The sequence below is a fragment of the Sciurus carolinensis genome, chromosome X (genome assembly GCF_902686445.1).
Source record: "Sciurus carolinensis chromosome X, mSciCar1.2, whole genome shotgun sequence".
Lineage (NCBI taxonomy): Eukaryota > Metazoa > Chordata > Mammalia > Rodentia > Sciuridae > Sciurus > Sciurus carolinensis.
The window spans coordinates 47,433,356-47,460,127 of record NC_062232.1 but is presented as its reverse complement, the minus strand read 5'-3'; the positions used below and the strand labels follow the sequence as shown (position 1 = coordinate 47,460,127).

At 36.5% G+C, this 26,772-nt stretch overlaps 1 protein-coding gene across 7 annotated transcripts in view; it reads left to right on the top strand.

Annotated features, from left to right (window-relative positions):
* The window catches only part of Arhgef9 (Cdc42 guanine nucleotide exchange factor 9), a 266,710-nt gene that overhangs the window by 185,339 nt on the left and 54,599 nt on the right, over window positions 1-26,772 (top strand). For all 7 annotated transcript variants that reach the window (XM_047536786.1, XM_047536788.1, XM_047536791.1 and 4 more), the window contains 2 exons: window positions 4,994-5,185; window positions 13,752-13,931. In XM_047536786.1, the coding sequence (XP_047392742.1) occupies window positions 4,994-5,185; window positions 13,752-13,931 (372 nt within the window). The remainder of the gene's footprint in view (window positions 1-4,993; window positions 5,186-13,751; window positions 13,932-26,772) is intronic.

The window sequence follows — 26,772 nt, the reverse complement described above, 5'->3', positions numbered from 1 at the left end:
TGTTTTCTTGGTGTTGAGTTTTTTTAGTTGTCTGTATATCCTGGAGATTAATGCTCTATCTGAGGTGCATGTTGTAAAGATTTTTTTCCCATTCTTTAGGTTCTCTCTTCACGTTATTGTTTTCTTTGCTGAAAAGAAAAGTTTGAATCCATGACATTTATTGATTCTTTTAAAAAATATTTTTAGTTGTAGATGGACACAATACCTTCATTTTATTTATGTATTTATTTTTACATGATGCTAAAGATTGAACCCAGTGCCCACATGTGCTGTACCACTGAGCCACAACTCAAACCCCCAATTTTTGATTCTTGATTTTATTTCTTATGCTTAAGGAGTCTTGTTTTCTGCCTAGTTTTTAATGCCTTTTCTTTATTATTTCTGTCCAGTTGTTCTGACTAGAACCCCCAGTACAATGTTGAATAGAAGTGATGAAAGCAGATATCCTTTTCTTGTGCTTGATTGTATATGATGAAGCATTTATTCTTGCACCATTAGGTATGACTTTATGGTTTTTCATAATTGTCTATTATCCTTTTTGGGGAAGTTCTCTCAAAACACTATTGTTCAGTAGTTTTTTAATTATACATGAATGTTTAATTTTTTCAAATCCCTTTTCTGTGTCTGAGATGATTCTGTGGGATTTTATAACCCTTATTTCATTATTACATTGATTTTCATATGTTCAATCAATCTTGCATTTCTGAGATCCATTCTATCTGATAAGGTAGAAATTTTTTTTTTCATTTTGCTGGGTTTAGATTGTTAGTATTTTGTTGAGGAGTTATGCATTTTGTTTTTAGAGCAGTTTGTGAAGGATTAATGTTAATTGTTTTTTAAATGTTTGGTAGAATTCTTGAGTGAAGTCATCTGATTCTGCACCACGGTTTTTTCCCTCATGTGGGAGGTTTTCTATTATTCTTTCAATGTCTTTACTTTTTATTGTCCTTGCAGAATTTCTATTTCTTCTTGAGTCATTTTTCTGTAGTTTGTGTCTTTCTAGGAATTTGTTCACTTCATAGTTTTATCTAATTTCCTAGCATACGATTGTTTGTAGTATTCCCATTTAATCCTTATTTATGTAGTAATGGTAGTGATATATTTTCCCTCATCTCAGATTTTAGTCATTTGAGTCTTCTTTCTTTTTCTCTATTTTAACTTTTTACAAGGCAAGTGTGTTCCTATATCAATTGTATAATTCAAAAATAAAACCAAGAATAGAACACGCAAGCTAGGCGCAGTAGCACATACCTATAATTCAACAACTTGGGAAGCTAAGGCAGGAGGATCACAAGTTCAAAGCCAGCCTCAGCAATTTAGCAAGGCCCTAAACAACTTAGTGAGACCGTGTCTCAAAAAAAAAAAAAAAAAAGAGATAGGGGGCTGGGGATGTGACTTAGTGGTTAAGTGCCCTGGGTTCAATCCCTGATGCCAAAATAATAGTAACAACAACAACAATAATAATCAAAGAAAGAAAAATAGAAGATGAAAATAAGTGGTCACATTGAAGATATGGGTGTGTCAGTGAATTCCACTATTTTTTTAGAAAGTTATGGGTATGTTGCTAACTCCCTGGCAATCTGTGGGCATCAGCTTCTTCATCAGGAAGTTGAAAGTTGGTTCATTGTTGCTGAAGTAGTTGAAATCCTCTGGACTATATAATTTCTTTGTCCCAGAATTGTATTAAAGGATGTAAATGGGAATATTTGAGAACAGATTGGTCTGAGAGGAGCCCAACATTTCTAAAAGGGAGTAGTAGGAGGTAAAGATGGAAATACAGATTTGGAGTCAGATTATTGTAAGATTGAATGTCAAGATGAGGGATTTGGACTTGATTCATAATCATTGGGAAGCTAATGAAAATTTGGGGCATAAGAATAGTTAATCAGAGTGAAAAATCAAGGAAACTGGTTTGATAATGGCATGTAAGAGGGATTATCCAGGTGCTTATCCAGACATGAAGAGATGAAGGCAATTCCAGTGGCAATGGAAAAATGAGAAACCAGAGATTGTCTCTGATTTGGAAAGTACACCTTGGTTCTGACAGAAGACGAAGGAGTTGGTTGTCTTACTCACCCATGTCTTACAGTTAGTGCTAGTTAGGCACAGAAATGGTCTCATGTAGTTATTTGTTACTTTGAACTACATTACTCCAGCCTGCCTTAGTGTTCAATTAAGGCTGGGGAAACTCAGTTTTTTAGTCCTCTGAAAGGGTTTCTGGAAAAGCTTTCCACCCTGGCAGGTTTTGGACATTGCCCTTCTTCTTACTAATAATCAGCAACCTATGGATTTTAATTGCAGCATCACTGAATAACACTTGTGGAAAGGTACATATTAGCCTGCACAGGTCATTGTGCAGGTTGATAATGGCTGGTTGATATGGGCTGAATTTCCACACAGGGAAGATAAGCTTATAAGCTTACCTGTTTCTCTGCAATCTGATACGCAAGTGTATTAGGGTCTTCATCCACACAGAATAGGGAAACTCACAAGAGCAGGGATTTAGGGATTAGACCAAAATGTCATATCATCAGGCCCAGGGAATCTTTTTTTTTATTACCATGAGTTCAGAAACACAATAGTTTGTGCCTTGCATGGCACCTTTTTCTAGACTAGGAAACTTTGTCTCTCCAAAGTAAGACCCACAAAGGGCAATGATTTGTTTGTTTTGTTTTCTACTCTGTCCCCAGTTTCTGGCCTATGGCAGGTATTGACAGATTTATTGAATAATTGAATGAATATGTCAGTAGTTCTTTTGGATGAAAGCAGGATCTTAACCTAAGGAATGGGCTTCTGGGGTTGTTGAAATGGAGTAAGTAAAGTTATCTTTTCAGCCTGTCATTAAGTCCTTTAGTTCTACTTAGAAAGGAACTTCTTCACTAAATTCTTTGTAAAGGTTCTGTTTCTAGTTGGAATGCAGTTACCTTCCTTACCTTTCAGTTATTTGGAACTACAATGCCACGAAGTATGCCCTTAGTCTTAATTTGATTCTGTTTCTGCCCTCATATTCTGTACTCCTTCCCACTGGAACTATTCTAAATATTTTATTTTATTTCAGCCATCCAAAAGCAAATGTTTTGACTTGAATTTGTCTTAAACTCCAGAGAAGAAATTAAATGATTATTATACCTTAAAGGCCTAACAACAACTGTACCTTTTGCACAGCAGGGCTTAGCTTGCTCTGTGAGAAATAGAGCAAGCTAATAGATTGTTTGAGGTTGAGGTTTTCATTACTATAAATAGCAACATCATGCATATGAGACGTTTACTTTGGTGCCTTGTAATCACCTTTTGAGCTGGTTTGATCCTTTGACTAACCTCCCTCCTATTGCCTCTCAATCATACTAAAGGGTAGCTATTAACATATTGAAGGCACAAAACTGACCTTTTGGAAGAGATTTCCAATAGAGAATTCAAGGAAGATGATAGTTTCTGGGTGAGATAAATTTTGTACATTTGACTATGCCAAATGTATTAAAACAGAGTGATCTCTAATTGCTTTGACCTGTAGCAAATAAGTGGAACATATGCTGATGACATCTGTAGGTTTACTTGGTGATAACAATGTTTCCCATCTCCTAGGAAAGAAACTGAGAAGGAAGAAAACGGAAAGTTGGGAAGTAACTACTGTTCCTCTCGCTTCATCTTAAAGCCTCTGTCATCCTAAAGACACACACTAACAGGCTTTTCAGATGGCAGAAATGGGGAGGAATCTAAATTCTTTTATCTTAAGTTTCTTGAGTGGGAGGTGTAGAAAAAACTGGAGAGTAGGGAAGGGAAATAGGAAGAATTGATTAACGATGTTGAGACAACTGACAAGATCCTCAGCTAATTTCCACTGACAAATTTCACCACTCTCCCTAGGATGCCAACACTTCTTTTTCTCCCTACTCCATGTTTCCCCCTTTCTAGGACTAGGGTGAAACAGGTCATCTCTTTGATTCAAGCTAAGTCATACAAGATCCAGAGACATCTCACCCAGCTTTCCCAAGGGAAGTTTTCCCAGCTTCCCTCCAAATTCATGATTTGGAATAGTCAATCTCAATCTTTGTCAACTATATCCAGTTCTGATTATTCTAATAATTCTCAGGCCACATTGGCTCAAACCTTTTCCATCTTTCTTCATGTCTCCCTTAGGAGTCAGAGGCATAAATTTTCTGGTACAGTGGTTAAGAGCATAGGCTCTAGAATCAGACTGCCTGGCTTCTATCCCAGCTTCTCTGCTTCCTAACTGTGTGACTTGAAACTCATTCCTTATCTTCTCTTAGCCACAGTTTCCTCTTCTGTCAAATGGTAGTAACAATGGTAACTATACAGCAAGATTGAATAGAAGTTTACTAAAAGTTCTTAGTATAGTGACTGGTATAAATATTAAGTACTTAATCAGTGGCTGTTATTATTAGGTGGTGGGGAAATATTGTGCCATTCCCCATCATAACCTTGAAGGGTTAGAAATATTTGCATGTCCTAGAAATTTTACAGTTAAATTTTTATTATTATTTGTATAACCTGTGATGTAAGTTAATATCAAAGGCCCTCTTTGTGAGACACCCACTTCAGCATCCAGCTTTGATAGATAATCACACTCATAGGTGCTTAAATGCTGTGTTTTGACAATAATCCAGCTGTGGCACTTAAGATGTATAATCTAATTTTTTATCTTTTAGTTGATCCTGCCATGCTACCTAGATGTGCTTCATCATAAACAAGTTCTTCTTGTTACCATTTCCCCCTCTTCTGAGACCTTAGCAAAGAAGCTACTCAGAGATGATTTATTTATGCCTATATCTTCCATTTTACAGATAGGTCACCAGAGACTTAGAGAGGATTTGACCCATGCTCAGGGCCAGGTCTGACAATTATCTTTGCAGCATCCTCTGATTGAAGGCTCTCTGAATTCCTATAAGTTTTAATTTGTCCTTTTTTCTATTTACTGGAAAATCTTCAAAGGAGAGAGGTTAATGAATTATTCTTTTTCTGCTTGCTTCTACAGCTCTGGGTGAACCAGGAGGATGGGGTGGAGGAAGGGCCCAGTGATGTGCAGAATGGGCACCTGGACCCCAACTCAGACTGCCTCTGTCTGGGCCGGCCACTACAGAACCGGGACCAGATGCGGGCCAATGTCATCAATGAGATCATGAGTACTGAGCGTCACTACATCAAGCACCTGAAGGACATTTGTGAGGTAATCATGGTGTTACATAAAGGGGCCCACGGAGTGGTGTGGAGAACACTTCTGTGAAGAACTGACAGTTCTCATGGGCTTGCCCATGATGGTCCCAAGATGTTGGAAAGGGCAACTGAATTGGCCTGCCAGAATCTACTCAGTGGGGTCAATAGGTTTTCAGAGGGGTAAAACAACCTGTGTAGGCAAATGGGTGAAACTGCTCCCTTAAGTTTCTCAATTTTGGTTTCTCTCCTTTTCTCATTCTTATTCATTCATTCATTCATTCATTCATCTCTACTTTCTCTCCTCCTTCCCCCTTCCCTTCTCCCTTTTTCTTCCCTTCACCCTTCTCTGTCTCCCTCCTTCCTTATCCTGAATCTCTACCCTTATCATCTTAGTTTCTGATCCAGTTTCTGCTCCCTTGTAAGGGCCTACCCTCACTCATTAAACCAAAACACATATTCCTCCAAGCTAGTAATTTACATTCTAGAATGTGCATCCCAAGTCCCTGGGGCAATTTGTTAAGCATGCAGATCCCAGCATTCTCTCTCTTGGAACCCAACTTGTCAATTATCTTGCTGTGTTAAGGCATAAGCATCTCTTAAGTTTAAAGAGCATCCCTGGTGATGTTGATGCTACTGGTACTCCTCCCTCACTTGGAGAACATTTATTGGTTTGAGCAGAAAGAAACTATAAGAGGTGAAGGCTAGATGGACAAGCTTCAGTTCCTTCAGTATGTCACTTTGCCTAACCCCATCCATTCCATCTTCTCTCTCTCTTCTAAGATGACAGCATCTTTGCTCATATTCTCAAGTTAGCATTGTTAAAGGGCATTTTACTAAACAGTTATGAGAAATGGAAAAAAAGTATGCTGGGCATCAAACCCAGGGCTTAGCCTATACCAGGCAATAACTTTACCTCTGAGCTACAATCCCAACCCTATAGTAATATTTTTTAAAAGAATTAAACACACACAATGATAGCTTTCCACTTGACCCAGGGAAAAACTCTTCTTTGAATCTTTTTGTCTCCTTCCTACTAGAGGAGAGATCAGGTCCTACTTCCTATCCCCCAGCCTGGGGACCATTTTGAGGTCAGTAGTATTATAAAATTTTTCAATATTCTTGTTTCTCTAGAGCGCTGCCCAATGGGACTTCCTACAATGATGAAAGTATTCTACCTTCCCTCTCCAATATAATATCTATTACCCAACCACTTCTGACTATTGAGTATTTTAAATGTGGCTAGTGGAACTGAGAAATAGAATTTTAATTTCATTTAAATGCTTAACTTAAATTTAACCATGTGCTATTGATGGAAACCATATTGGACAGTGATCTTCTGAAAAGGCCAAGGCCAAATACTGTGAGCTTTAACTTTCTTTACCTTTAGACTTCAACTTTCTTTACCTCAACTTATTTTCTTACCCCTCCTTGGAAGGTTAAAGACTATCTTCCCCCTCTTCTTGAGGCAGTAAGGTTGGGGAGGAAACACAAGGACTCTGGGGACATGGAGTGCTGACTTTTATTTCCTTAGTCATTAATTAACCCTGTGTCCTGAAAGGCAACCCATTAATTTCTTGGATCTTCAGTTTTCTCCTCTCCCACTCAGAGTCTTTACACTATTTTTTTCCTCTGCCCTGAACACTCCTCCTCCAGATATCTGCATAGCTATCTTCCCTGTGTCCTTCAAGGTCTTACTTAAGTACATTCTTAGAAACTTGCCTGAAAATTATATCTATAAACTTGCATTGCCATTCTCTTTTTCCTGTTTTATTTTTCTCTGTTACTCTATGGCTATCTGATATATATTTTACTTATATATTTTGCTTATTGTCCATATTCCAACATTATGTAAATTTTGTTGAGGTGCAGGGGTTTTCATATCATGATTTACTGAGGCATTGCTCCTAATACAATGCCTGGTATGTAGTAGATGGTCAATAAGTAATGCTTAAAGCCAGAATTAAATATGATTTTTCACATATGTGTACTACCATGTCAAAACACATTCACATTATATGCCATTTGATTTTCAAACAGGGCAAAAGTTGTTATTCCTATTTTTGAGATCAACAGATTGAGTGTCTAGGATGCCCAATTATTTTCTTACAGTTTCTAGCCAGTGGCCTAGTGGGAGTCCTTTAGTGTTAGAAGGATCATCTTTTCTCAACTCCCAATTATCTTGGCCTCTTCCTACGGGACATATAATGGAAGTATTTATCTTCCCAGAAGGAGTGCTATAACCTTACTTTGAGGATTTGCCCAATCCAGCCAACCTAATTAGGAGATTTTGTTGACCTGTTGGAAACTATTGCAGCCATATTGCATATTGACCATATTGCAGCCACAGATGCCAAATACATTTAGAGAAAGCTGTATCTAGCTGGGCCAGAAACAGTATTGAGGAACAAATGATTTATCAAAAACAATACCAGATTTAGAATTGAGAATCCCATTTAAGATTGCATTTGGTCACTAATTAGTGACCAAATGGTTAGGAAGACTTAGGGGAGTCTTTTCCACCATGAATTTTGTACTCATCTCTAAAATGAGTAGGATGAAGTTGCTCTTAAAGTGATTACTGGCTCTTACTTTTTGTGCTTCTGTAAGACATGGATATGCCATCACTAGAGGAAGCTGTAGTGTTACAGGTTTCTTCTGAATTTTCTACTTCTTTCTTCTTGATACCCATGAAGACACATTTTACTCAAGTATGACATTTATTCTTCTGTGGGTCAAGAAGAGCTCTAAACATTTCTAATTCTTGTATTTGTTGAAGGAAAAATGAGAGACATTGTATTCATTATAGAAAAAAGACACTATTAGAGAAACTTTTTCTCTATTATATATATTATTTTATTATTCTCTATTACATAAATTATTTTATATATATATATAAAATATCCACACTGTTGGAGGACAAATTGCTTTACAAACATTTAAGTCACAACACTCTCATTTTATAAATGAGGAAGTTGTAAATAAAATGATTTTTAATGAGTTATTCAGTAAAGTCAATGAAAGATCATTTTGAATGAGTTGACCACATTCTTCTAAATCCAGAAAGTAACATACAAGACCCTCAATTTAACTCTAAATCACCATGACCAATGATTGGTAATATTTCCTCTTGTAACCTCAGAAGTCATTTTACCAATCAGTGAAACTGAGGCACAGGGAAACTAGGACTAAAGATGCCTTATAAAGCTGTCTTCTCTGACTCTATGGGGAGGATGAGTTGTCAGTTATTCTATAACTGTGAAATAAACTCTGTCTTAAAATGCATGCATAGGAGCTAGTCTAGCTTTCCTGATACATCTTCATTTTGAGGATTTCTGGTGTTTTTTTTTTCCCAGAATCTCTGCCTCTTTATTTAAGTGATCTTTCACTTCCTATATTTTCTGTCTGATTTCACTCCTTATACCATTCTTTACTTCACAGATCAGTTTAACTATGTATATTGTACACTCCTTCTCTGACATTTCTTCCACTGTGGTGTCAATGGGTTCTGTTATTGGAGTATCTTGGCTTATTTGGGGTTATTTGTTCCCCTGCATTTTCATGTTGTTTGTGTGTCTATCCATCTAACAGTATGAATCTGAGGCAGTAGAGTTTCTACCTTGTGAACTTATTGTGTCCCTGCAGGTTTCTAGTACCTCACATTTTCTGGATGTTGGAAACCAGACCTGCTCCCTAGGGATCTTCAGCACGTACCCAGAAGAGCATTGTGGGACACTTAATCATGGGAAAGAAGCCTAGAGCCAGCTTTCCTGAGACAGCTATATTAATATCTCTTATCTTTCACCATCAAATAATTGTTCAAGTCTAATAAATTTTATCATGCTATAGCTTCATTTACACTTGATATGTTCAAATCTGAGATTTCAAATTTATTAGCTGTTTGGATTTTCTTCATCATTTTTCTATCCCAGGATTTTTCAATTGTTTCTATATTTTGGCACATACAGAAAAAGATCACATACCATATAGAATGTAATATTTCTATAGCATGCTGTGTTAAAAAGGTGAGACTGCTAGTTAGCCTAAAGTAGCCAGCTAAGGTTTTTTTTTTTTTTTTTTTTTGCCTACATTAAGCCCTACCCTGTATAGACCACCTGGACATCCCAAGCTCTGTTCTTAACATTTCCCTGTATTTCTATAGTACCTCATATCTTCCTTGCTGATTTATAGGAGTACCTTTTATATGCCAGATATTATGTTTTGTCATTTTTCCCTGTGGAAGACACCTGTAATCCCAGTGGCTCAGGAGGATGAGGCAAGAAGATTAGACTTTCAAGACCAGCCTCAGCAATTTAGTGAGGCCCTAAGCAATTTAGTAAGACCCTGTCTCAAAATAAAGGATAAAAAGAACTGGAGATGTGACTAGGTGGTTGAGTGCCTTTGAGTTCAATCCAAAGTACAGAACAAAATTCTCCTTCCTGTCATCCTCCTTTTTAAAAAATGGCTTTATTTTATTTAACAAAAAGGTTTCCTATGCCAAAAAAGAGAAGAAAAGAAAACCATCAACTTGAACATCCTCCTTTTAAGTTATGTTTTGCCATAATTATCATGGGAAGAGCTAGTAATTTTGCATTTATTCAACAAATACTTACAGAGCACAACTCTATGTCAGGTATATTAAATTCTAAAGATACAGCTGAGAATAAGGCAACTATGGTTATTATCTTTTCATTTTCTTAAATTCATACTCAAGATGACGTTTGTTGGTCTCACATCAGTCTTCAGACTTCCAGCCCCCGCCCCCCCCAAAAAAAAACACAAAACCTAGAAAATCAGACCTGAAAGGAGCCAATGAAATCATTTTTGATATCCAACTTAGAGATGAACACACTAAGGTGTAGACTTTCCTAAAGATTTTCTCATACCATGGATGATTCAGAGGCCCTTTGATCCATCCTACTTCTCAACAGTCTTTGGAAACTTCCCTATAAATCTTAGGTATGGTTTATGTTCCATATCAAGGCACTATTTCTGGATCAATGCACTAGATTTAGACTTCCACATCAGCCCTTGTGGGTTTAAGAACAAAGTGAAATGGATGAGTAATATTCCTTGGCTGTTACCATAGCAATACCAGTGCTGATTCATGCCAATTGTGACTGATTTGATAACACCCACATAATTCTTAACTACTCTGTGGCCTTCCTTCCATTCCATGCCTGCATTACTCCTAGGAGGCACAAGTGAGGCTCAGTAAATAGTTCCTCTTGAATTAGTTTATTCCTAATGCCTTAGCACCTATTTACTCTTACCTTTGAATTGGGGATTAGAGAAAGTGTTTGAAACATGTCTGATAATAAAAGTCATAGATCCCTTCTCTTCCCTCTTTGACCTGTCATAGGCCTTCAGAGTACCCCTGAATCTTATACAAGACAAACATACTTGACTCTTTCCGCCATTCTTAATGGTGTTGATTTTCAGGTCCCTTTATATTCTACTTATTCCCCTCTGATTGTGCACTGTTTTATTGATGCTTCTCTGCAAAGTGGTGGTGGTGGGTGCACAGAATTAATTGGATCTGTCATTCAGTGGTATGACTACCTTCCATTACCTTTCTCATTTTTGTCTCTCAATCTATTTTTTTCTTTTCCTTAACTTAAAATGATATTAGGTTTTGGGTATTTTTGGCAGCCACATTTTATGGCTATTTCATCTTAAACCTACATACCTCAAAAACAAGTGAATGAGAAGAGACAAGTATCGATCGGTCCCTAAACCAAATCTTCATTCATTACTGCAGTGGAAAATTTGATAGTCATCAGGCCAGTCAAAGGAAGGGGATAAAAAATAAAGATAAGCATCCAGTGAACTGTTCATATTTCTTCACTGTTGTTTGCCCAGATACAAAGGCATTTTGTTGTTATAGAGGTTGAGAATAACATGGTGGGTTCTCTGAATACTCACATATTCTTATCATATCCTTTATCCTTGATAAAGGTAGTTTCTAAATATTGTTTGTAATCCTTTCAGCAAGTCATTTGTTTTAAACACCCTTGTGCTGGAGGAAATTTTGATAACACATTGAATCTTTCCCTCTTCCTTGATATCACACTCAAGGAAGCCTTCTTGTAGCTGTATTTTTTTATATTCTCTGAAAAAGACTTTTCCTCACATTTAATCATGAAGACAATTTGAAAACAGCATTACAGGAAGTTTAAAAATAGTACCAAAATCAATCATACCCACAAAAATAGAACAAAATTTTGTTTTTGTATCAGCCTTTCAAATCTGTGTATAAGTGTGTACTTTTTTTAATATATATATTTGAAGTGTTCTAATCATAGGGATCTAACATTTATGTTCTGTTTTTCACATATCATCATAAATATTCTTCCATGTTTCTACACAGTCTTCCTAATCATTTTAATGGCTATGTCATATTCCATCCAGCTAGCATTAAGAACAGTTGATAAGCACTGCAGGGTCCCACCATCCTGTGAACAGTCACATTCTTCCTAATATGTAGCTTTAGTCACAACAAATATAATGTAATAGAAAGAAAACAATTTCCCTAATAATGGCAATGAATGGCACATTTGGAGAATTAGGAAACTGCACTGACGTTCTCTTCCACTCTTTTTTCCTTTATATTTCCCTTATATTCAATACCAACATTGAACTCTCACATTATTGCTGCATTTTGGGGATTCTGTGATGTTTGGTATGACATTTGGTTCCTTCCTAATGAACTAACTTCTCAGGGAACAAAGACGCTATCTAGGCTGGACTTTCAGTGCAATCACTCACCATTTCCTACTGCTTACTAAGAAGTGATATACTAAATGTGAGATTGTTAATTTTTCCTCCATCTATAATCTTGGGGTTATCTTTTTTTTCAAATTTCAGATAAATGATGAATTTTATTTTTAGTATAAACATTCCAAATACAGCATGAGACATTTATACTAAAATTTTACTAAAAACACTAATTTTGTGTTTATCAAAAACCCAAATTTAACTGGACATCAGCATTTTAATTTGCTTAAACTGTAAATCCTTTTTCCCCCCTTGGACCTATCTTAGGGAGAATAAGTGGGAGCAGAGGTGAGGAAGCCTCTGTCCCCCAGTTTAATGTTATGTTATGCTCACTGCTCTTCCTAATCCATTGTGGCTAAGACACCTTCAAAGGTGGCAGGATGATACAAAACACATACATCCAGGCAGACACACAGACCATCCCAGACAGATTAGGCCTTGGAACTAATAGAGCTAGGAGGAGTTACAGTTTATTGATTCTCTATTAGTCAAGGAAATCTTTCTAGGAAAGCAGAATTTTGGGAGATTCTTTAGTAAAGGAAGTGGAATCAAAAGAGTATTGTAGGAATTACAGAGTGTCTTATTTGTGATCAACAAATGAAAGAATGCAGGAAATCTTGAGCATGCCAATCTATGAGGGTAAAAGTCTTTAGATAAATAAATGTCAAAACAGGCACAGATTATTAATTTGAAAACTTAAAGTACACCTAATAATTAATGGCTGAATTTGGTGGGTGAGAAGAGAGAAGTGAGATTTTGAAAGTGGTGGGTAAAGGAATCGACACCAGGGATGAGAATCTTCCTGGAGTAATCCTTGATGACCTCATTGGCAACTGAGTTAGAGGAGACAAAATAATGGGAGCAGGACCAGATATGGTAAATCAGAGACTAAATACACTCATTTAGGGGCTCAGTGCTTAATAAAGGTATTCAGAAAATTACACTTAGCTTTTAGATGAAACCAAACGACCACAATTTGTTCTCACCTAGAATATTTTTATTTGCTAACAATTTCTAATAAGGACATAATTATCAGTTAAGAAACCCACACCAGTAAGTTTAGAATAGAAGACCAAATTTAAGATGTGTTTATTTCCCTGAATTATAGTGTGCCCCAGATCTCATTATATTGCCTTGGTGCTCACTTACCAAACCAAGAATCCTTTCTTCCCTTCTCTGTTTGTCATGACTAGCTGTATTAATTCCTCTGTTTATTCATAAATGTGCCCTAACACATACCATCTTATAAATACCATAGCCAGGTACTCATGGGCCTGTGGTCTGAGCTCGTCCAAATAATGTCTTCAGGTCAGCTACCTTAGATAGTTGAGATATTCACCTGAAGAAATAGTTTGGTCTTGTCCATTACTATTTCCTTTTCCGAAGTATTCCTGCCATGCCCTCCATTGTCAGATCATTGTCAATATTATTAAGACATTTTGGGGGTCTTATAAGGAAAAAAACTTAAGAGTTGTGAATGGATCCAGCTAAACCAATAGATACTAAGACAGGTAAGTTTATGCAAGACCACCTTCTGGAAAGAGGTCCTTTGATGTTGGAGTCCCAGAATGGTGGGGAAAGTCCTACACTCTGGAGTCTTTATACTCTGAAGACCTTTGCTGAAAATCACTTACTAGTGAAGTAGCCTTCCTTCTCTAAACTTAAATTTCCTCATATGAAAATTGGAAATGATTATTTCCTGCCTACTTCATGGAGCTTAAATGAGGCTCCCCAGTGTTTGGGAAGCTGTGAATCCCTCTGAGAGTGATGAACATCTGCATCCTGAACTTTTCCTTTATCTTCAGGGCTACCTGAAGCAGTGCCGAAAGAGAAGGGACATGTTCAGCGATGAGCAACTGAAGGTAATCTTTGGGAACATTGAAGACATCTACAGGTTTCAGATGGGCTTTGTGAGAGACCTAGAGAAACAGTACAACAATGATGACCCCCACCTCAGCGAGATAGGACCCTGCTTCCTAGAGCATGTAAGTATCTTATCCCTTTGGTGATGTTTTTGTAATACCATTAGGAAGCAATAGAAGGAGCATGTCTAGTTCTACTCGTCTGCTTTTTCCTGCAGTGGGGGACAAGTTCCTTTTTAGTTCAGATTTTGATTCCTGATTTTTAAACAGTTTCTGATGACTTAGGAAGGTACAGTGGTTTAGCCTAGGATTCTCTTTCTTTTCCATTCCACTCTCTTCTCCTTGTCCTTCAAGATAGTTATGAGTCAGATTTTTCTTTAGCTTCTCTTTCATTTTTCTTGTTGAGTTCATTTTCCATGAGAACCAGTGTTTTGGAAGGAACTCAACATATTCATTACATGGGAAATCCAGGAATTTGAGAAATACAGGGTACAATAGTTATCAAGAAAGTAGGCCTCTTAAGGGCATTTAGGTGAGAACACTAGGGTGGTGGAAGTGACAAGTGCAAGAAAAGGGGCTATTGACATAGAAGAAGGAATAGTAGGGAATAGGACATTGAGGATTTGATATCTATGTTTATGATGATGGTCTTGGTAAGTTTGGGCAAGTATCCTGTCCTCTTGGGGCTTTATTTTCCTCATCTAGAGTATGAGGAAGTTTCTTTATATGACGTCTCTGGCTCTCGAACATCTTTTGGGTCTCATTCGCAGACAACCTAGTTGTTTTGACAACCTTCTTCCCCTTTTTATAAAAATATTTATTTTTAAAGAATACATACACATGATTCAAAATTCAAATAACACAAAGCATACCATTAGAAATAAGTCTTTGGAAATTTTCTTGCTTTGCTTATGGGAATGTGCATTGAGGTGGTCCCTAATATCACACTTATGTTCAGTAATTTTCTAGGAGGACTCACAGGACTTAGCATATAATTTACTCAAGACTATGTTTATTATACTGAAGGGATTCAAAGAAAAATCATCAAAAGGAAAAGATACATGGGACAAAGTCCAGAGGAAACCAGACACAACGTTCCAGGAGTCCTCCCCCAGTGGAGTCATATAAGATACCCTTAAATCCCTTAGTTATAAGTTGTGACAACATATGAAATGTCTTCCAGGGAGACTCATTAGATACTTCATATTCAAAGTTTTTCTCATATGCTTATCACATAGGCACCCTCTGTCTAGCATGTACAAAAATTTCAGACTCTCAGAAGATCAGAAAGAAAGCAGGTGTTCAACATAAACCACATTGTTTGAACAGGCAAAGCGAGTTTTTTTGTTTGTTTGTTTTTGTTTTGTTGTACTAGGAATTAAAACCAGGGGAACTCTACCACTTAGCTATATCCCAAGCCTATTTTGTTATTTTTTTTTTGAGACAGGGTTTTACTAAGTTGCCTTAGCCTCCCTATCCCTAACAGCTGGGATCATAGGTGTGTGTCACTGTGTCCAGGTAGTGAACAATGCTTATCATAGAGTAGGGAACCCTCTTGAAATCCAATTTCCAAGATGCTAGTCATGGGCAAAACTTTCAACCAGGCCTTTCTAAGAATAGTATCCTCAGGTGTGATATGATAACTCTTTTCTGCATGGTATGTAAACTGGATTAGCCATTCTAGAAAGCACCTGAGCAGTATTTATCAGTTGAGCATGTTTATGACCTAGTAGTTCTATTCCTAAAATTATATCCCAGAGAAGGTCTTATAGAGCTCCAGAGCCAAACCAAGGCTATTGATTGCATGGCAGTGTTGTGTATAATGATATATAGTTAGAAGCAACTTACAATTTTATCCCCAGCATGAGGGATAAGAAACATGAAGGATGTTGATTTTTCAGTATTGTGTAGCAAGAAATAGCCTAGATGTATATACCTTATAGCAACATATAGATACCACAAACATCCTATAGAGTGGAGAAAGTAGAATACAGAACAGTGGTTCTCAATTGTGGGCTCTCCTGTGCATTTTAAGGTGTTTAATAACATTTGTGGGATCTATGCACTGGATTCTGGTAGCACCTCCTCATATCTCTGTTGTGACAACCAAAATATCTGTAGGTACTGTCAAATTGCCAAATGTCCCCTGGAGGATTAAAAAAAATGCTCATCTATAGAAATATTTGTATTCTTTAACCCTTAAATCTGTTAATGTGGTGACTTTGAATTGGACAATTTTCATATGTTAAATGAATGACTGTCTTCCTAATAATGGTATGTTAGCCCTTTTTATGTATTATTTTACTTTTCAAAATTAGATTTTTATCAGTTCTAGGATGTTATTTTGTCAGTGATATTTAGGTATGATTAACATACAATAAGATTTGCAAATTTGAAGTATATATTTCCATGAATTTGAACTATTGCATATGGTTGTGTAACTACCATTATAATCAAGATATGGAGTATTTTTTTCCATACTGGAAATAGAATTCAGGGACAATTTACCACTGAGCTACTTCCCCAGCCCATTTTATTTTTTATTATTATTTTTTTAAATTTTGAGATAGGATTTCATTAGGTTGCCAAGGCTTGCATTCACCAACATCCTGCCTCAGCCTCCTGAGTTTCTGAGATTATAGGCATGCATTTTTATTACTCCATTAAAATTTTCTCTGCCAGGCATTGTGCACATACTTGTATTCTCAGCTACTAGGGAGGCTGAGCAGGAGGATCACAAGATCAAATTAGCCTGCACAACTTAGTGAGATCCTAGCTCAAAATCAAAATTAATAAATCAAAAATTAAAAGGGACAGACATGTAGCTCAATGCTTGGGCTCCCCTGGGTTCAATCCCCAATACTGGATAAAAAGCATTTTCTTATCCTCCCTTTGCAGTTAATCTATGCACCTACCCCTGACTCTTTGCAAACATTGATCTGTTTTTTCTTATCATACTTTTGTTTTTTATAGATAGTCATATAAATATATAGAGAGTTGGATATTTTGTTTAGCTTCTTTCACTTAATATATTCTTTAATACATATGCCTTATATATGCCTGTTGTTGCATGTGTCAATAGTTGTGTCTTATAACCATTCACATGTTAATGGACATCTGGGTTCCCAGTTTTGAGCTGTTTTGAAAAAAGGTGCTATGAATATTTCAGTACAAGATTTTTTTGAGAACCTATGTCTCTGTATTTTTGTGGAGGTAATTACCTAAGGTTAGAATTTTTGGGTTGTATGATAGGTGTTTCCTTAACTTTGATAAGATAATGACAAACTGTTTTCTAAAGTTACTATATAATTTTGAATTTTTACTACTAATATGAGTTTCAGTTGTTCTAAATAATTATCCAGTACATGATATTATCAGTAATGTTTCTCCTAGCCCTTCTAATAGATATATAACTGTATTTCACTTTGGTTTTAATTTGTATCACCTAATGGATAATGATGTTGAACATTTTTATGTGTTTATAAGTCCTTTGAGAGATATGTTTTTTGCAAGATTTTATCTGAGTCTGTGGTATAGCCTTTCATTTTCTTTCTTTCTTGTTTTAATTGCAGTGCGGGAAACTGAACCCTGAAACATTTTAGTACTGAGTCATATCCCCAACACTTTGTATATATTTTGTTTATTTTAAGACAGAATCTAAGTTGCCCAGGTTGGCTTCAAACTTGAATTCTCCTGCCTCAGCCTCCCCAGTCACTGAGATTACATGCATGCACCACTGTACAAGACTTAGCTTTTCATTTTCTTCACAATGTCTTTGAAAACCAAAAACTTTTAGTTTTGTTGAAATATAATTGAATCATTTTTGTTTCTATGCCCTAGACATTACATATTTTTTCGTTTTAGACAATATTCATTTAAAAAACGTGAGGTGATATTTCATTGTGGTTTTGATTAGCATTTTTCTGATGATTAATGATGTTGAAGTCTTTTCATATACCTGTTGACTTTTTTGTGTGTGGGGGTACTGATGATTGAACCCAGAGGTATTCAAACACAAAGCAGCACCCCTAGCCCTTTTTATGTTTTATTTAGAGACAGGATCTCATTGAATTGCTCAGTGCCTTACTAAGTTGCTGAGGCTGGCTGTGTACTCATGATCCTCCTGCCTCAGCCTCCCAAGCTACTGGGATTACAGGTATGCACCACCTCACCTGGCTTCTGTTGACCAGTTTTATACCTTCTTCTGAGATACGTATTCAAATTCATTGCCAATATTTAATCAGGTTTTGTTTTGTTTTTATTTTTTGCTATTGAGTTGTATGAGTTACATATATATTGTGGACATTGAACTCCCCCACCAGATATATATTTGCAAATATTTTTTCCTAATACATAGGCTACCTATTTTTTTGATTATTTCCTTTGTTGTATGGAATATTTTTAGCTTAATGTAGTCCCACTTGTTTGTTTTGCTTTTGCTACTTGTGCTTTTGGTGTCATATCAAAAAATAATTAATAATGTAAAGGAGCTTTTATCCTATATTCCAGCAGTTTTATGGTTTTTACCTTACATTTAGTTCTCTTTTATATTTTGAGTTGATTTTTGTGTATGATATAAGATAAGGTACAATTTCATTCTTTTGAATGTGAATATCCAGTTTCCTGAACATTTACTGAAGACACTAGCCTTTCCCTGTTGTGTCTTCTTGATGCCATTGTCAAAAATTAGTTTTCTCTTAGCTTTAGTTTGTTTCTGTTTTTTCCTTTCTGTTCCATTGGTCTAATAAGTATCTGGTTTTATGTCAGTATCATACTGTTTTGATTTGTATAGCTTTATAATATGCTTTGAAATCAAGGGATATGGTGTCTCCAAGTTTGTTTTTCCTTCTCAGGTTTCTTTTGGCCCTTTTGGGTCTCATTGTGGTTCCACATGAATTTTACCATTGTGTCTACTTCTATGAAAAATATTACTGGAATTTTCATATGGACTGTGTTGAGTTTGTTTATTGCTTTGGGTAGTATGGGCATTTTAACAGTATTTATTTTTCCAATCAATGAGCATGGGACAGCTTTCCATTTTCTGTGTGTCCTCTTCAGCTTCTTTAATCAATATCTTAATGTTTTCTCTGTGTGACTTTCATCTCCTTGATTAAATTTGTTCTGAAATATTTCAATATATCTGATGCTATCATAAAAGGTGTTATTTAATGCTTTTTTGAATAGATCATTATAGGTGTAAAGAAGTATAGTTGTTTTTTATGTTGATTTTGCATTCTGTAAATTACTAATTTGTTTATACTAATACATTTTTGTGCAGGTTTTGGAGCTTTTTGCACACGGGATCATATCAGCTACCAGTAGGGGTCATTTTAATTCTTCCTTTCCCATTTGGATGCCTTTTACTTCTATTTATTGTATGATTGCTGTAGGTAGGATTTATAGTACTATATTGAATAGAAGTAGTGATGGTGAGCATCCTTACGTTACACCAGATCTTTGAGGAAAGATTTCCAGATTTTCTCCACTTTTATAATGTTAGCAGTGGGCTTCTCATACACGGTCCTTATTAAGTTGAGGAAAGTTCCTTCTATACACAGTTTGTTGAGAGATTTTATAGCAAAATTATATTGAACTTTTTTAGTTAGTTTGGCACGTATTTCAATAATCATTTCTTAAATCATTTCTTTTATTAATGTTATACATCCTATGAATTGATTTGAATATGTTAAACAAAACTGATCCTGGGGATAAATCCCACTTGGTCATGATAAAGTATTCTTTTTAGTTTTAATTTTCTTGGAAAAGTATAAGAGGGAATGATGTTAATTAATTGAATGAATAGCAGAATTCTGCCTTGAAGCCATCTGGTCCTGGGTCTCTCTTTCTTGTTTTTTATTGGTACTGGGGGTTGAACCCAGAGCTGCTTTACCACTGAACTATACCTCCAGCCCTTTTAGTTTTGAGACAGGGTATCACTAAGTTGCTGAGGCTAGCCTCTAAATTGTAATCCTCCTGCCTCAACCTCACAAATCACTGTGTTTACAGGCATGTAACACTGTACCCAACCCTGGGCTCCTCTCCACTGGGAAATTTTTAATTACTATTCAATGTCTTTCTTATTATTCATTTAAGGATTTCTATTTCTTCTTGAATCAATTGTGATACATTCTTCATTCATAGGAATTGATCCATTTCCTCTAGGGTAGCCAATCTGTTGGCATATACTTGTTCATAGTAGTCCCTTCTGATGTTTTTCATTTTTGAGTATTTTTGTAATATCTCCACTTTCATTTCTGATTTTATTTCTGTCTTCTTTTTTCTTTAGTTAGTTTAGCTAAAGGCTTTTCAGTTTTCTCCCCACAATTAAATTTTATTTTTGTTGATTTTTCTAGAGTTTTTCTATTCTTTGATTATCTCTGCTCTGATCTTTATTATTTCCTTCTTGCTACTAACTTTGGTTTTAGTTTGTTCAGTTATTAGTTCCTTGATATATAACATTAGGTTGTTTCCTTTACACATTTTTTTCTATTTAATATAGGAATGCTTTGCTATAAACTTACATTTTAGAACTGCCTTTGTGTGTGTGTGTGTGTGTGTGTGTGTGTGTGTGTGTGTGTATGTGTTTGGTGCTGGGGATTGAATATGGGGACTCACATATAATAGGCAAGTGTTCTGCTTCTGAGCTATATCCCAGCCCTTAATACTCCTTTTGTTCCATATTGAGCTTCCATTTTCATTTTTCTCAAGGTATTTTTAAATTTTCCTATTTTTCTTTGATTCAGGATTATTCAATAGCACACTGTTTAATTGTCATGTGATAGTCTATTTTATATTGCAGTGGCAGAATACCACAGACAGGGTAATTTATAAAAATCAATGCATTTATATATTACAGTTCTGTTAACTAGGAAGTCCACAAGCACGATTTTGGCCTCTGGTGAGGGCCTTCTTGCTACATCATAAACTGATGGAAGGAAGAGTGAATAAATGCAAAATAAAAATGGAACAAAATTCATCCTTTTATTAGGAGCCTACTCCCAAAACAACTAACACACTCCTGCTATAATATCATTGATAAGTTAATTATGGTAGAACCCCATTATGACCTAATCAATTATTAAAAGTCCTACCTCTTAATACTCTTACAGTGACAAACTTCATGGGATTGGGCTGTACAATCAAATCATAGCATTTTGCTTCCAAAACTTGTGTCCTCATATACAAAATACATTTCTTCCTTTTCAGTAAATTCAAAACTTTAATACATCCCAGCATCAAATCTAAAGTCCAAAGTCCAGAGTATCATCTAATTCAGATATGACTGATATTCAAGGCACACAATTCATTCTGAGGCAAATTTATTTCCAGCTATGAGCCAGTAAAATCAAAACAAGTCATTTAGTTCCCAAATAGTGGATCAGGCATAGGACAGACATTCCCATTTGAAAAGGCAGAAATTGGAAACAAGATAAAGATAACATCCCAAATGAATCAAAAAATGAACAGGGCTAACAATATTAAGTTTTAAGACTCCAGAATTGCCTTCTAATTCATGTGCTGCCTCCAGGACACACTGAAAAGTTGTGCCTCCAAAGAATCAGAGAGCCCCACCACTATGGCTTTACTGGGATTAGCCAATGCTTTGGCTAAGTCAGGATGGAATCTCATGCCTGCATTTCTTCAAATCTGGCACTGTAGTTCTGGGGTCTGGGGATAATCCCACTTCCATGACTCCATGACTTCAATTGCCCTAGTGCGAGTTGTCTTCTTTGGTACTGCCCACATGACAAGTATCTGCCTGGGCCCCAAGCAGTGCACAATATCCTTTGAACTAGGTGGGAGAAACTATGTCCTTATAGTGCTTGAATTTGGCAAATCTGCAGGCTTAATATCACATGGACACCTCCAGCTTTTTCTGCTTAGAACTTCTGGAACAGCATGTGTAAGGCAGAGAGAAAAATTGAGCCCATATCATTCTCTAATCAGGAGTCCACTTCACTCTTGCTAAAACAACATTAATCTGTTCTTGAGGGTGAAGCCCTCATGACACAATCACCTCTTAGAACAGTAATATTTGCAGTTAAATTTCAATGTGAATTTTGGAGGAAACATCAAAATCATAGGACCATGTATTTAAGAATTTTCCAGAAATATAGTGATAGCTTCCTCAAGACTTGAATCTACGTGATATGCTTTTCTTTTGGTGTTTTTGGAATTCTTTACCTTTGATTTTTGGCAGTTTATTTATAATTTGTCTTGGTGAACTTTTCTTTGACTTGAATTTGACAGGAGACCTCCAAACTTCCTGCACCTAAAGGTTTATATTTTCCTCTAGGTTTGTGAAAATTTCAGACATTATTTATTTATATAACCTTTGTTTCTCTTTCTATGTCTTCTCCTTTTGAGATGCCTAAATTCTGCAAATGTTTGCTTTCTGAATGTTACAGGTATCCTGTACACTTTTTCCACCTCTCCTTTCTTTCATATTTATTTTTCTGCTTTGGGTGATTTCAAATGATCTGTCATTGAGTTCATTTATTTTTATCTTTTATTCTTATTACTTCCTTTTAACATTATAAAAATTTGTTCTATTTAGTTATACATGGCAGCAGAATGCATTTCCATTCCTTGTACACAAATGGAGTACAACTTTTTATTTCTCTGGTTGTACATGATGTAGAGTCACACCATTTGTAATGATGTCCATCTCATTCCACTGTCTTTCCCACCCCCTGCCCCCCACCCAATCCAAAGTTCCTCCAGTCTTCTCTACCTGCCCCCGTTATGTATCATTATCTACTCATCAGAGAGAATATTTGTCCTTTGGGTTTTGGGGATTGATTTATCCCACTTAGCATGATATTCTCCAACTCCATCCATTTACCTGCAAATGCCATAATTTTATTCTACTTTAAGACTGAGTAATATTCCATTGTGTATATATACCACAGTTTATTTATCCATTCATCTATTGAAGGACATCTAGGTTGGTTCCACAATTTAGTTATTGTGAATTAAGCTGCTGTAAACATTGATGTGGCTGTATCACTGTAGTATGCTGATTTTAAGTCCTTTGGGTATAGGCCTAGGAGTGGTATAGCTGGGTCAAATGGTGGTTCCATGCCAAGTTTTCTGAGGGATCTCCATACTGCTTTCCAGAGTGGTTGCACCAATTTGCATTCTCATCAGCAATGTATGAGTGTACCTTTTCCCCCACATCCTCATCAACACTTTTTGTTGCTTATATTCTTGATATTTGCCATTCCAATTGGAGTGAGATGAAATCTTATTTTTGATTTGCATTTCACTAATTACTAGAGATATTGAACATTGTTTCATGTATTTGTTGATCAATTTTATATCTTCTGTGAAGTGTCTGTACAGTTCCTTAGCCCATTTAGTGATTGGGTTATTTGTATTTTTGGTAAAAACGGCATGGTATTGGCACCAAAATAGACAGGTAGACCAATGGTACAGACTAGAAGACACAGAGACAAACCCACATAAATACAATTATCTCATACTAGACAAAGGTGCCAAAAACATAGAATGGAGAAAAGATAACCTCTTCTGGTGGTGGGAAAACTAGAAATCCATATGCAGCAAAATGAAATTAAACCCATATCTCTCACCCTGCACAAAACTGAACTCAAAATGGATTAAGGACCTAGGAATTAGACCAGAGACCCTGCACCAAATAGAAGAAAAAGTGGGCCCAAATCTTCATCATGTTGACTTAAGACAAGACTTCCTTAACAAGACTCCTAAGGTGCAAGAATTAAAATCAAGAATCAATAACTGGGATAGATTCAAACTAAGTTTTTTCTCAGCAAAGGAAACAATCAATAAAGTGAAGAGAGAGCCTACAGAGTGGGAAAAAAATCTTTACCTCACACACTTCAGATAGAGTACTAATCTCCAGGATTTATCAAGAACTCAAAAAACTTACTTTCATTTTTAAGACTTCTAATTCTTTGAGGTCAGTTACTAAAAGCCCATTATGTTTCTTTGGTGGTATTGTGTTTCCATAATTCTTCCAGATCTTTGTAATCTTGTGAAATTGACTGCAAATTTTAAGAAATGTTCATCTCCTCTAGATTTTATGGACTGGTGTAGGTAAAGAAAGACCTTCCTCTGTTGTGGATACTGGGGGGATGCATGCTGGGGTGCACTGTGGCACCAGGTGTTGTGTCATAAAGTATTTTTTATAGGAGCATGCAGTGATTCCATATCTGGGAAGGAAGACATCTTGTTGGCTTAGATAGCTGAGATCTGTCACATTGGCAACTGCAAAAACTATGGAAAGTCCACAGTGCTGTGAAAGTTTTTGAAGTCCTCATATACCTATATTTTCAGTGATTGGATGAACGTCAGAGCTAACAATGTGTACACCTGTGCTGGAGAGGCCAGTTTATGCACATACATGTTAGGCAGAGATCAGCTATGGGCTTATGCAGGGTGACAAGGCCTGGGGCCAATGACAATGGGCACAAGCTTGATGGGCCATGAATCTTCCTCAGTTCCAGAGCCCTCTTTAGTCTAATGACAGGGTTGAAATCATCTGTTTATATATAGACAGCTAGCTACACATCTGAGCTGGAGTTGTCCATGTGTCCACAATTGGTGGGACCAGCTATGGGTTTATAAGCATGGTGATGAGGGCAGTCACTGGGCTGCAAGTCTAACTGCTTATGTATGCATAACTGTGGTGGCCAGGGTTGGCAGCTGACTGTAAGAGTCAGCCTTGGTTGTACATGGTAGTGAGGATGGAGTCTGTGGTGGGAGACCCTGGAACTGTTGTGAACATATGCATGGTAGTTGCTCTGGGTCAATTTAGGAGTGAGAGCTCCCAAAGAAGCAGGAGCTGTGATGGATATAGGGAAAAGGAGTAGTGGCTTAGGTACTTAGAGAAATCTGGGTATCTGGGCCAGGGTGAATATATAGGAGAAAGCTCAAGCAACTCCAGACCCAGGGGAGTGAAAGAGCTTGTGGATCAGGGACCTGGAATTTATGAAGTCTGTAGGACTGGGTCACCTATAGCAGCAGGAATTTGATAGCACCAGGTGGCTTCAGGGAGCAGGGAGAGAGGTAGCATGACTTATGTAAGTGGAGATTGTGAAGGCAAAAATAAATCGCAACCATCACAACCCAACAACATGGGAGGGTGAAACAAGAATCACAAGTTGGAGGCCAGCCTCAGCAACTTTGTGAGGCCCTCAGAAACATAACAAGACCCTGCCTCAAAATTAAAAACTAAAGGACTGGGATGTGGCTTAGTGATTAAGCACCCCTGGGGTTAATCTCTGCCACACAAAAAAAGAAATAACACAATACAAAATCAAAAACAAACAAAACCTTTGGCACCCTCAGTGACAGATCACAGTGGGTCTGTTGTTGCTATTGTGTTTGCAGTTAGTTTTCTCAGCATTGATAACCGGCTGAGTCCTCTGCAGAACAAACTTATTGTGACCTTGAATATTGAGTGGAGTGGTACTTAGTGAAAATTGAAGGTGGTATATACCAACCATGAGGGGTATTGTAGTCCTCAGTAGAGAGATGTTGTATTATTTTGCCAAACAGTTCACTGGGGAGTCACAGTGATTTCCAGTACGCGGTTGATACTGATAGATCCTATCCCTGTTCCTCATTTCTTACTCTCCCCAGACATTTCAGCCATCCCAGTCCTCTAGAGACCTGGGTGATGTGAAACTGCAGTGTACTAAAAAGCTGAGGAATCTGGTTGTATGTGCTGCTTTCCTTTTCCCCACAAGGGGGCATATGAACCAAAGGAGTGCCTGTGCTGAGCAGAATTTGGGGGATGGGATTGAGGCAGGAAAAATGAAACTCTTCTTCCTACCCTTTTCATGTGGTTATTATTAGTTTTTTTTTTCTTCCACTATATTTTGGTGATTTCTTAAGTGAACTCCTAATCTCTTTCTGAGTTATTTTTGTTCGTGAATGGATAGCTGCCAATTTTAAAGTTTGGCATATCCTACTGTGCCATCTTCCTGATGTCCTCTACTGAAAATTTGATTTTTAAGTGTTTAAAATGCTTTAAAATGCTTTTTGATACTATTGTACATGGTATTTTTAAAAAAATTCGACTTCATAGAATTTGTTGCCATATAGAAAAACAGATGATTTGTGTACTTTGGCTAGGCTATACTGCTTTTTGTTCTACCAATATTTGGAGTTAAGTTGATAGGCAAATAGGTTTTATTCAAACTGGCTTTGACAGAAGATATAAGAACCTTTTTGTTCTGAAATTTCCATCCTTGGGAGACTGGTGAGAGGAAAGCTTTTAAAAGAGAGGAGGTTGCAAAGTAAGGCAGGAAATATACACATGTAGATTGAGTTAACCTATGCTAGACGTGACAGGGCAAGGGGAAATATCCAATCTCATCTTCCTTGGTATCCCTCAGGCCAGAGTTGGGCAGCCCGCAGCCGTTACTCTCATCATGAAGAAGTTGCCCTCAATTTCAGTCAGTTTCAAAATCACCAAATTTTTTGTAGATTTCTTATGATTTTATACATGCACAATTATGTCATCTCTAAATAAAGACAGTTTTATTTCTTTTTTTCAATCTCTATTGCTATTTTTTTTTCTGTTACATTGGTCATGACATTTAGTACAGTGTTAAGTAGAAATAGTAACAGGCATCTTTGCTTTGTTCCTGAACTTAGGGGAAAATATTCAGTATTTCATCCTTGAGAATGATGTTAACTTTTTGGAGGAGACAAAGTCCTCATATTTATGGTGTTTTATACTTTTGCATATTATTTTTCTTGTTTTTAAAAGTTTGTGTGTATTAAAATCTTCTTGATTATTTTTGTCTGTTGGTCTCTATTTCCTCTTTTTTCTTTCGATATTTTGTTCATGTTTTATATTCTCATGTATCAGGTGATTTTTTAATTTAGTATTAGCAACATATAAGAAAAACCATAAGGAATTTTTTAGACTTTACTATGAAATAATGTAAATTTTATAGAAATGTTGGAAAAT